General features: G+C 54.2%; 1 protein-coding gene across 1 annotated transcript in view; it reads left to right on the forward strand.

The window, feature by feature from the left end:
* Nucleotides 1-11989, forward strand: part of EMID1 (EMI domain containing 1) — a 50583-nt gene that overhangs the window by 9983 nt on the left and 28611 nt on the right. Inside the window, exons 5-6 of the mRNA XM_021719045.1 lie at nucleotides 8489-8572; nucleotides 9672-9733. Coding sequence (XP_021574720.1) covers nucleotides 8489-8572; nucleotides 9672-9733 — 146 coding nt within the window. The remainder of the gene's footprint in view (nucleotides 1-8488; nucleotides 8573-9671; nucleotides 9734-11989) is intronic.

Raw genomic sequence — 11989 nt, forward strand, 5'->3', positions numbered from 1 at the left:
AAGGCGCGGGATTACAGGCTGAGCCACCGAGCCCGGCTATGGGTTTTGTTTTTTTTTTTTGGTCCCCCTTGTACAGTGTGGTTATGGACACCACAGGGAAGCAAAGAGCCATTTTATTCAGTTCAGTGGGTCAGAGAAGTAATGGTTATACCTACTCTGCAGATGAGGAAACTGAGCCTTGGGAAGGTAGTGGGCTGAAGGCTCTGTCCGCTCCACTCCCTGCCCCCACCTCTGGGCCCAGGGGATGGGAAGGCTCAGCTGGGCACCTGTGTACAGAGCGTGTCCCAAGCAGAGAGACTCCTTTCACTCCTCTGCCTTCAGTGTGTGCGTGTTAGGGCAGCTCAGGACCTCTCAGGGCTGAGCACCCAGCAGGGGCACATAAGGGCAGCCCGGGCCTCCCTGAAGCCTGGCCACACTGACCTGGAGAACCCTGTACTCCAGACACCTGCCCCTCTGCTGAGCAGTCAGGCCCTCCCACCCTTGCTGCCTGGCTGAGACCAGTGAGCAGTGAATTTTCAGGCACCAAGATCTGTGTTCCCAAGCATGGCCCCAAAGAGGATGGACAGGCCTAGAACTGCCCTGAGGACCAGGCTCAGAGACACCTCAATAGAACGAGGTAGTCAGGGCCTCCAAAGCAGCACATGATTGTGAAAATCAGTCACAGGAGGTATCCTGATTCCAGAAACAGCATATGGGAAAGCACAGTCTCTGAATCAAGGGATTCTGTTAGTGGTGGCTAATGGAAGCCACCACTCATAGGGGTTTCTTGAGAGACGTACACGTCTCACCTCCCTAGGCTTCCACGACAGTTCAGTTCACAGATGGCTTGCCTGAGGCCCAGAGAGATCTAGTGAAGTGCCCAGAGTCACACAGCTGAGGTCACACAGCGACCTAGAACTCCCCACGCAGAACCTCAGTGTCCTTACCTGGGAATTAGAATCTGCCTTTCAAGGATGTTGCCAGGATGAAATGAAGCAGTGAAGACTCTGCAGGTGGTGTGGCCCGTGGTGGGCACTACGTGATGACCCATGGCATGGCAGGGGTCTCTCCCAACAACAGCCTGGTTCGTAGATGGGGATGGGGGTGACTGAGGCCCGGAGAGATGGAGTCGGGTGTACAGAGTCACACAGCTGGGGTAGGGGCAGAACTCACCACAAAGTGGGAAAGGAAGGGGATCTGGTGGGTTCTGACATGGGGCAGGGGAGTCCTCAGCGGAGCTGGGGAGGAATGGTGTGGCTGGAGGAGAGCAGAGTCGCCCTGTGCCAGAAACCCCTGCAGAGACGCCGCCGCGCAGGCTGGTGTGGGAGGCTAGAAGCGGGCGGACGTCTGGAGGGGAGCTGGGAACAGTGCCCTCTCTTCACTAGTGGGAGGAAGAGGGGAAGGCTGGAGGGCCTGAGGGGCAGGAGAGCTAGCCAGGAGGGGCAGCTGCCAAGGAGGCCACAGGGGAGTTGTGGTGGGGAGCGGCGGGTTCCCGGGACGTGGGGGCTGCGTGGGCCCAGGCAGGGCCTTTCCAGACTAAGGCTACTGTGTCCCTGGCTCCCCTCCCAAGGGCACCCTTCCCAGTCTCTGGGGCCTTCAAGGAGTGGGTGAGAGCAGAGGAGCGGTGGGGGCAGCACCCATGAACTTGAACCCAGCTGCTGGAGGCCATGCATCTGGGCGATGGTGAGGCCAGGGCGCTAGACAGGTACTGGGGCCAGGCCAACTCTGATGTCTGCAAGCTCCCTCTGTGGGGCCTTCTGGTCCCAGCCTGGGTACGGGGGTATCCAGGGCTTCCTGGGCCACGCCAGCTCTGCCACACACCAGCTGTATGGCCTTGGGCTGGGGATTCCCGTATATTGTGCAAGTCATTGTGCAAAGGCATTGGGTGGGGTGCTGCCATCCGGGTGGCATTCTTCTCGTGCCCACTTGGAGGGAGGGTACCTTCACTGAAGGGTTCCAGGCTACAGTGTGCACTTGCAGCAGCCTACTGCTCCTCACACTGAGCCTCAGTGTCCTCACCTGGGAAATGGGCAGGATAACAGAGTCTGCCTTCCAGGGGTGTTGCCAGGATGAAATGAAACAGTGAAGACCCTGCAGGTGGCATGGCAGCCCATGGTGAGCACTGCATGGTGACTGACGGGATGGCCGGGGCCTCTCTCCAGCCACAGGGTTGGAGCTGAGGAAAGAGAGGTGGGCAAATGGATGTCCCAGCCTGAGTATTCTGGAAAACTGCTCTGCTGGGGCCCTGGGAATAGGGACCAGGGAGGCATGGGTACATTGCTGACTGAACCTGGGCCCTCCCATTCCTCTCATAGCTGGGTTCAGGCTGGGCTCCCCTGTCTGTTTCCCTGGCTGGTGACCGCCCTGTGGCCTATGCAGTGCTGTGACCTGACCCTGGGCCACAGAGCTGCGTCATCAGGGTGACGGGGCTCAGAGCAGTCTGGGGTGAGCCAAAGGAGGAGAGGGAACACCATCATTCCAGAATCCAGGCCTGGGTTAATTGTGCTATGCTGTGTGACGGGGCAAGTCACTTCACCTCCTCGAGCCTCTGAGACCCCCATTCTCAGTCAGCTATTTTATGAGCAGTCCTTGAGTCTCCAGACTCAACATTTCTGAGGCTTCATTTGTGAAGGGACTTCATCTCTTTCTCCCTAGTTTTCTCATCTCCAGAATGAGGATATTCACTCTGGAACCAGGAAGGAGGATGGTCCCATTTGATGTTCATGACAGCTCATGAGGAAGGGGCTAGAATGGGCCCCATTTATACAGATGAGGAAACTGAGGCTCGAGGAGGTGAAGGGACTGGCCTGGGGTCACTCAACGAGTGAGAGCCAAGCTTCTGTGCCTCCAGGCTTGGGGAGACTGGCTGGCTGAGCTCTCACCTGGCAGCCCTCTCATCAGAAACAATAGGCCAGGATGAAGCCAAAGCCAGAATGCATGAGTCCAGAGGAAGGAGTGTGCTATTTGTTTAAAGATACAGCAGAGTTCAGAATAGCTGGAGGCAACAGCAGGGAAAAGGAATATTAAATAGGACTGAGATTTACCAAGGACTATATCATTTATCCAGTTGAATGTTTACTTTGTAAATATTTCTGCTTTAACTTTCAGTGAGTCAGGACAACCTGAAAGCAGTATCTTCCCACTTTTTCAATATGGTCAGAGTATGGGCCGGAGGCAGGCAGAGTGCAGCCTCAATGCCAAGACCATGTTGAGAAGACAGGCAGAGCCCAACAATCACCTTCTCTGGTCTTGGGCCTGATCCCCGCCCTCCCACACCAGATGCCCTGGGCTGGTAGGCTCTTGCTGAGAGCAGGGCTGCTGTGGCCAACCTCTGCCAACCAGCCACTAGGGGTTCCCTCCAGAAAGATCTCTCACCCATCAGCCCTGTTGTTCAGATGATGAAAGAAAACTCAGAGAGGGTGTGGGATTGTGCGTCTCACACAAAATCACACAGCAAGTAAGCACTATGGCCAGGTTTCTCCCCAGGGTGCTGACCTGAGTTATGTGGTGTCCTGCCCCAGACCCTCCTGCGGTAATTATGACAAGGGAAGGAAAAGCACTGGCCTCCATGCTGGGCACTGCAGTGCATACCCACCTGTGTTGTGCCATCGTGTCATGGTACAGAGGGCCCAGATGTGGAAACTGAGGCTAAGAGCGGAATGTCTCACCCAGGATAACTCCCTGTGAGCTGAGACGCTGGATTCCCAGCCCAATCAGTCTGACTCTGGAACCAGGAGTCTTTGCAGCAGCACCGGCTAAGAACTTCCAGGGGGTGTGTTCAGAGCGTTGGGGCACCATGGGACTGACTGAAGCCAATCTCAGCCCCAGCCTCTCCTAGATGGAAAGATAAACTGAGGCTCCCTCGCCCTCTTCTCACCATGGGCTCTGCAAAGCCAGGCTGCCTCTCTTCCCCCATCTCCCCGTAGGCTCCATTGTCCTCAGCATACATGCCCCTTCCCCATCTGTGGTCCCCACAGCTCTTGTCCTCCATGATTGGGGACGAGAGAGGGGATGTTTGCCCAAGGGTCACACCGCAAAATAGCCTAAGAACAGACTGAGGTTCCACCCTGGGCTCTTCCTGGGTTTCTTGGCCTCGCCCACCCTCCGGGGCTGGGCCTTTCCCGTACACGTCTCTTGTGTTCTAACCAGGCGCCAGGTGTGGTGCCAAACCTGAGCTTCACTCTGCAGATTCAGAGTCCTGAGGGCCAAACACTGTGCAAACCCGCCATGTTCACCACTTATCCCCTCCCATTCCTGTCTCGGAGGCCCAGCAGCCCTCACCTCCCGCCAACCCGTCCTGCACACACAGCCAGGGTGCTGCCCCTCAGCTCTCCTGACCACTGCCCGCAGGATCCAGGCCCAGTGTCTGTTCCCCCAGCCCTCCCTCCATTTAGCCCCCACCCACACTGGCCTGCTCTCATACCCATGGTCTTGGCAGGGACCAACCCCTCTGCCTGCAACCCTCTTGGTGTTCTCCTCTGGATAGATTGGCCCTCCACCCTGCCATTATTATCTCTATGCCTCGGTGCCTGGCAGGGGCCAGACATAAAGGAATCGATGGGAACTTAGCCCGCTCCAAATAGGAGGCCAGGCCAGACATAGGCTGAGCCTTCCCAGAGGCCTCCTGATTGGGCTGGATGGTTCTTGGAGCTCCCAAGCCCAGCTCTGACCCTAGACCCAGCCTCCGGCCACCAGCAGCTAATATTTATATTTGCAAAGTAAATTCCTTGCAGGAGGCCTGGGCCAGGGCTGAGCAGGCTGCTTCCCTGTGGCCTGTGGTCACTGCACTGAGCAGATCTATTGTGATGAGGAAGCCCCTCCCATGGCTCTTCTCTTGGGAGGGAAAGTCATGGAGGCAGAGCCCAGAGACACCCCCAGCTTTTCACCCTGTTCCGAGTTTAGGGCAGGGTTGGAATCCCAGCCTCCCTCATCCTGCTGCGTGGGCAGAGCAGGCAGCCTCTCCTCTAGGCCTCCATGTTCTCATCTGTGTCGTGGAGTATCATGAGGACCCCATGAGAAGGAGCACAAAGCCTCTTAGCTCAGGCCTGGCATCAGGAAGGGGAAGAAGAACTGCCTGTGGGGCCCAGAGTGAGAAACTACTGACAACACTGGCTTATAGATGTCAAAACTGGGAGCAATGAGTGCTCCAAGGGGGGCTTGGGTACTGATGGGTGCCCTGGTCTTTCCAGGAACACTTCCTGGAAAAGGTGACATGGGCTCAGCAGCTGTAGGTATTGGGGAAGGGTACAGGGAGGCAGTGTATGTGCGCGCGTGCGCACGTGTGTGTGTGTGTGTGTGTGTGTGTGTGTGTGTGTGTGTGTGTGTGTGTGTGTGTTTGCATAGGGCATGTGAGGACTTCCCAGATAGTGAGAAGGGGCCCACAGTCAGGCTCCCAGAGTGGAGGTGGGGTTTGGTGGTCCTGGAGTAGCCTTCAGGGCCCTCCTGGAAGAATGAGGTTGGGGCCGGGGAGAAGCCCTTCAGGGGAGATCACCAGGCCAGGGCGAAGGGAGCTCTCAGCACACTTGAGCCTGTTTCAGAGTCCCTAGCCAAACACCAGGGCGAAAGATGTAACCTTTTTGTCCGACTGGAGACCTCCCCAAACTGTGGCTTCTCCTTCCTGGAATTTTGTGTGTCATAGGGCCGTTTTACAACCTGGTCTATCTAACCCTTAAGGTATTTTCTGTTCAGTTATCAGAATTTGAGGGAGTTTTTTAAAAATCTTGAATCCAAAGCCAACATTCTCTGGTCTTTTTGACAGTGTCAAAAAGACACTGTCAGTGTTGTTATTTCTTTAAGTTTTCTTTTGTTTTTTAATTTAAATTCTTAACTACTTTGAGCTCCTTACATCTGTGCCATGGTCAGGCTGGGTTTTTGTTAGTTTTTCTAATTCTCTCTGGCTCCTGGTAAAACTTCCAAAGACAAATTGGTTGAGAAAGAATTTCTAGCCACAAGTTTACAGATTAATAACTCAGAGACACCCTGGTGTGATATTAGACATTCATGCAGATTTTCAAGACAGCATATGTTTGCCTTTTATTTTGTGTTTGCCTTTTATTTTGTTTGCTTACTTGAAATATATTTTCAGCCTGTGATCCATGCATGCATCAACAGTTTTATAACCAAAGTCCTTGAGGCCCTACTGGGTGCCGGACACTTTGTAGGACAACCACAAGACAGACTTGGTCTTCTCTGTCTGGCGGGGCTGATGTTCCAGGCAGGACCCAGATGACAGGCAGTAGCTTGGGAACTGGTATAGTCAAGAGCACATTAGAAGACAGGAAGTGCTATGGAAGAAAATAGCAGGGTAACGGGGAGAGAGGGAAAGGGGTTGGGAGGGCAGGAAGAAGCCAAAGCTTCATCACAGAGAAAACCCAAACTTCACAAGGCTGCTTCTTTTGGTCAATTTCTTGAAAAGGCTGGGCATGGTGGCTCACGCCTGTAATCCAGTACTTTGGGAGGCCCAGGTGGGAGGATCGCTTGAGCCCAGGAGTTCAAGACCAGCCTGGGCAACATAGTGAGACCCTGTCTCTACAAAAAGTCAAAAAATTAGCTAGGCACGGTGGCATGTACCTGTAGTCCCAGTTATTCGGGAGGCTGTGATGGGAGGATTGCTTGAGTCTAGGAGGTTGAGGCTGTAGTTAGCTGGGATTGTGTCACTGCACTCCAGTCTGAGTGACAGTGAGTCTCTGTCTCCAAAAAAAAAAAAAAATCAGAGTACTAAAGTGACAGTATGTCTCCACCTGGGAGCAAAGAGGATGAAGAGGACTTGGCAAGGCCATCTTTCTCAGCCACTGACCCTCCTGCTAGATGTTGGGTCTTCCTGCTGGGTAGTGTAAGAAAAAAGAAATTGGGCCCTGGAATCAGACCAACCTGGGTTCAGATCCAGGCTTGAGACTTTCCTGGGGACAACTGTGGGCAAATCACTTCAATCCTCTGCCTTGGTTCCTCCAAAGGGAAAAGTAAGGATGAGTCTCATTTACTCATTCATTTATCTGAGCATGGGGGATAGAGGAGAGGAAGGATTAAGCTGCTCTGTGCCTCAGTTTCCTTATCTGTGAGGTGGAGGTATACTAGCACCCACTCACATTAAGACTATATGTGAGGCCAGGTGCTGTGGTTCATGCCTGTGATCCCAGCACTTTGGGAGGCCGAGGTGGGAGGATCATTTGAGCCTGGGAGTTCGAGACTAGCCTCGGCAATATATCAAGACCTTGTCTCTCAACAACAACAAAAAACCTACATGTTTAGTGCATAGACTGTACCAGGCCCAGGGCAAGTGCTAAGCAAGGACTGGCTGTTATTATTATTACCCACCTTATAGGATTGGGCCGGGCTATGTAAAGCACTTAGCATGGACGTGGTTCACAGTGACATCTCCCCTGTGCAGAGAGAGCCCCATGCCTGCCCCTGTCCTGGGCTGGTCGCCCACCTTCCTCTGTCCTAGGTAAGATTTACTCTGTTCCCAGGCAAGTCACAGGCCCTTGGGGAGGGTGCACTGGGGATGCCGGCACAGCCCAAGTGAAAGCCCGGCGGTGGGACCCGGAGAAGGGCCTGGCAGCCTCCTGCTGGTGGCTGGCCAGAGGGACCCGTCTGGTTTGAGTTCCCGGCGCCGCTCGCTCCCTACATCAACCCACAACCCAGTTCTGAGCTGCCAGGCCCACGCCTTATTTGGGTCTTGTCTCCCCCCAGGAAACACTCCATGCCCTTAAAAGGCAGACCTGGGGGGCCGAGGAGGGTAGTTGCCACTGCTGGCTCCACAACCCCTCCAGCTGTGCCCCCACCCCTGGCTTGGCCAACACTCCCCTCCAGCTGTGGAGAAAACCAGACCCCAAAGTCAGACTAGCCAGGGCGGCTGCTCCTCCTGGTATAGGGGTGGCAGCTGGGTGGGCTCCCGGACAAGGCTCCCCTTGCCCTCCCAGGCAGCCAGCCTCCCTCTGGTTTTCATTTAAAACCAGGGCTGGATCCACTTCAGTCTCTTCTTACCAAGCAGGGCAGGGAGAGCTTGGACAGTGACAGTCACAGCTGCTGTTTATTGAGTGCCCACTGTGCGCCAGGCCCTGTGTGTGCACAGTCTTCGCACACATGGCGGTTCTCAAGCCTCACATCAGCCTGGGTGGCATGGAGGCCTTAGTGTCCCATTTTACAGATGAGAGAATAGGCAGGTCCAGAGACAAGTCACACGGGTCAGTAAATGACAGGACTTGGACTCTAGCTTGTCTGTTAGCTCTAAGCTCTTACCTGTGCAGCCGACTGGGATCGTTGGGGAAGCCCCCGGCTGCGTCCACAGCCCACACCCCATTGCTAGACCCTGTCACCAGTCCCATCAGATGGCCAGCCTTACTCCAGCTCAGTGCAGTTCATGCTCAGGTAAAGTGCCCACCTCTCTTGGCTTCTGTGCCCCGCACTGGGGGAAGTAGGGATCCCTGCTGGGGTTCAGTGGGGAGCAGGGAGACCTAAGGAGGCAAGTGTGGTACAGGCCAGCAGGGCTCTCACCCCCTTTGTCCCTCAGTTGCAGGCTCCTCCGGCTTCGTGGAGCCCGTGTGGTCGGGCAACACCATGCGGCGGATGGCACTTCGGCCCATGGCCTTCTCAGGTGGGTCCTGGGGCAGCTTCTGGGGGTTCCCCTGGACTGGAGGGGGCCCAGAGCAGTATGGTAACTGCCCTAAAAGCCAGCAGGGTCCAGTAGTGGAGGATCAAGGACAGTACCTCACTCTCACCCACCTAGACTGGAAAGAGAACTTCAAGGGGCAGAGGAAGGACCCCAGAAAGCCATCTGACCTGGACCCAGACGCCCTGAGCCCCACAACTCCTGGACTGTTGGAGACACAGGCCCAAGTTCCCGCTCTCCTCTTTTTATTTAGAGAATGTTTTTCTGAGCATTTGCCATGTGTCAGGTCCTGTGCCAGGCACTTCCCATCATAAGCTAGTTTAAACCTCACAGCTGTCCACTCCCCCACCATTGTCTCCATGCTAAAGAGGAGGAAGCTGAGGGTCAGAGAAGGGCCCTGCTCAAGGATCCTCAGCCAGGAGGGGGCAGCGCTGGGACTGGACCCCAGGTGTTGTGCTTTTAGACACACATGCCACCCCTGCCCTAGCTCAGTGTTCTCAGGTGTGAACGGGGGTGACACTCCCCTCATACGTAGAGTCGTGAGGACTGGAGAGACCAGCTGGTATAATGCCGGCTGCTGGGGGGCTCCATAAATATCTGGAGCTCTTATTCATGATTCACATGTCTCGCTGAGGAGGCCAGAGGGGGTAGACAGTGGTTCAGGGAAGGGTCATAGGATGGTACCTCTGTGTGGCCACAGAGTCCAAACTGGGCTGTGTCGGTTCCCAAAGCTGGCAAGCCCTGGCCCCGAACCCACCCAGGCAGGAAGCAACAGGATTTCCTACCCTGGTTTGTGGGAAAGGAATCAGTTGGGAGGCAAAGGCTGCCAGGATTCGGGTCCCTGGTCCTGCTCTGGGAGAAGCAGGTCCACTCTGGAGCCTTCAGTGTCGAAGAAAACTCACAGGCAGCGTAGTCTGCTGGACCGGCTATGATTCTGTACACCTTTCCTGCCCCTGGCTCCTTCATGGGTTGGGGTCATCACGTGTCTGTCTTCTTTCTCCATCCCTGGCCCCTGGAGATGAAGGGCTCTGAGGGGGGAACCTGAGACCCCTGACCCTGGCTCCAGCCTCTTTCCTCTCTGCAGGTTGTCTCAACTGCAGCAAAGTATCAGAGCTGACGGAGCGGCTGAAGGTGCTGGAGGCCAAGGTGGGTGGGCAGCTCCCCCAACCCCCTGCCCTGGGCCAGGCCGGGCAAGTGCCCAGGCTTCCCCACCTCCTTTCCTACACCTCATGGCCACTCCCACAGTGTTCCCTCATTGCAGCTTTGAACTGACTCAGCAGGCAGCTTTGTCCCCGTCAGCCATGCCCCGAACTCTCCTCCAGTGCCCCTCCCTGGGAAGCCTGCTCACAAACTGTGCCTCAGTTTCCCCATCTGTAAAGTGGAGATGACACTAGCACCCCCTCACAGTTAGGACTGTGCATGTAAAGTGCAAGTCACGGAGAGCCTGGCCTGTTCTTCCTTCAGGAGGCCCACGAAGCTCCCTCCCACGCATCCCCATCCCAGCCCGCTAGGGCGCATGGCCTTGCCCCATCCCCTTCCTTTATTCCTCCCATAATACTATCTTCCTGGTTTCAAAAACAAATCATCTATTGCACATCTCAAATTATTTTAAGATTAAAGTTTTAAAAAATTAAGTCAGGCGTGGTGGTGCATGCTTATAATCCCAGCTCCTCCTCTGGAAATGTATCTTAAGGATATTCTCAGATGCAAAGATGTTTACCAAAGTTTGAACTACCATTGGGTGTGGGCAACAGAAAGGGTGGTTGCATGATTATGGAGACTCTGCTCTGTGGAATACTAGGCAGCCATTTAAAATACCTGTTTTCTGACATGAAAAGATGCCTCTGGCCACGTGTGTCTCACGCCTATAATCCCAGAGCTTTGGGAGGCCAAGTGGAAGGATTGCTTGGGGCCAGGCATTCAAGATCAGCCTGGGAAACATAGTGAGACCCTGTCTCTACAAAAAAATTAAAAAATTAGGCCACACCCTGTGGCTTATGCCTATAATCCCAGTACTTTGGGAGGCCGAGGTGAGAGGATTGCCTGAGCCCACGGGTTCAAGACCAGCCTGGGCAACTTGGTGAGACCTCATCTCTACAGTAAATCAAAAAATTAGCTGGGAGTGGTGATACACGCCTATAGTCCTAGCTACTTGGAAGACTGAGGTGGAAGGATCACCTGAGCCTAGCAGCTTGGGCAACAGAGTGAGACTCCGACTCAAAAAATAAAAATAAAATAAAATAATTAGCCAGGTGTGGTGGCACGTGCCTGTAGTTCCAGCTACTCTGGAGGCTGAGGCGAGAGGATTACCTGAGCCCAGGAGGTTGAGGCTGCAGTGAACTATAATCATGCCACTGCCTGGGCAACAGAGGGAGACCCTGTCTCTTAAAAAAAGAAATTAAAATTTAATTTAATTTAAAAGATGTCCCTGATGTATCAAGTTGGAAAACCAAGCTTCCAAACAGCATGTGCTGAAACCCAAGTGCTGAGACCTGGGGACCCAGGAGCCCAGACTGTTCCTAGGAGGAGCCAGTGTGAGAGGCAGCTCAGTCCCAGATCTGTGATGGGAGTCCTTGGTTCAGGGTCTGCCCGAGAGTTTCACCTTTTCTCTGGACAGCCTCACGTGATCTCCTGCCTCCGGGTCTGTGGTCATCTGGTCCCTCCTTGATTCTCAATCAGCGGCTCAGGGGATACCGCCAACCTTCCAGTGTCTTCCTCACCTGGGCAAAAGTGGATTTTGTGTTCCTCTCCTGGCCTCTATTTCATGTCAGACTCTCCCAAACTTCCCTCCAAATTTGCTGAAAAGACTCCCAGTTGTAACTCTGCATTGCTTTGACAGACCAAGAAGAGACGCTTCATATTATTTAAGCTTCATTATTATTTATGTAGATAAGCACAGAGAAAAACTACGTGGCCCAGCAAACACCACAACTACCATGGAGCTCAGTAGTTCTGGTGCAGTGGCTTTTCTGCAATGGTGTAATGACGGTGTGATGACTTTTCTATAATGAATGTTGTGAATTAGGCACTTTGAAAAACACAGTCAGCCGGGTGCCGACTCACATCCGTAATCCCAGGATTTGGAAGGCAGAAGATTGCTTGAGTCCAGGAGGTCAAGACCAGTCTAGGCAACACAGCAAGACTTAATCTCTACAAAAATAAAAAAATTAGCTGGGCATGGTGATACACACCTGCGGTCCCAGCTGCTTGGGAGGCTGAGGCTGAAGATCGTCTAAGCCCAGGAGGTCAAGGCTGCAATGAACCATCATGTTACCACTGCCCTCCAGCCTGGGAGACTTGAAAGAAGGAAGGAAGGGAGGGAAGGAGAGAGGGAGAGAGGGAAGGAGTGGAAAGGAAGGAGAGAGAGGGAGGGAGGAAGGGAAAAAGGAAGGGAAGGGAAGG

The sequence above is a fragment of the Carlito syrichta genome, unplaced genomic scaffold, assembly GCF_000164805.1.
Source record: "Carlito syrichta isolate Samal-C Ts95f unplaced genomic scaffold, Tarsius_syrichta-2.0.1 Scaffold314095, whole genome shotgun sequence".
Classification (NCBI taxonomy): Eukaryota; Metazoa; Chordata; class Mammalia; order Primates; family Tarsiidae; genus Carlito; species Carlito syrichta.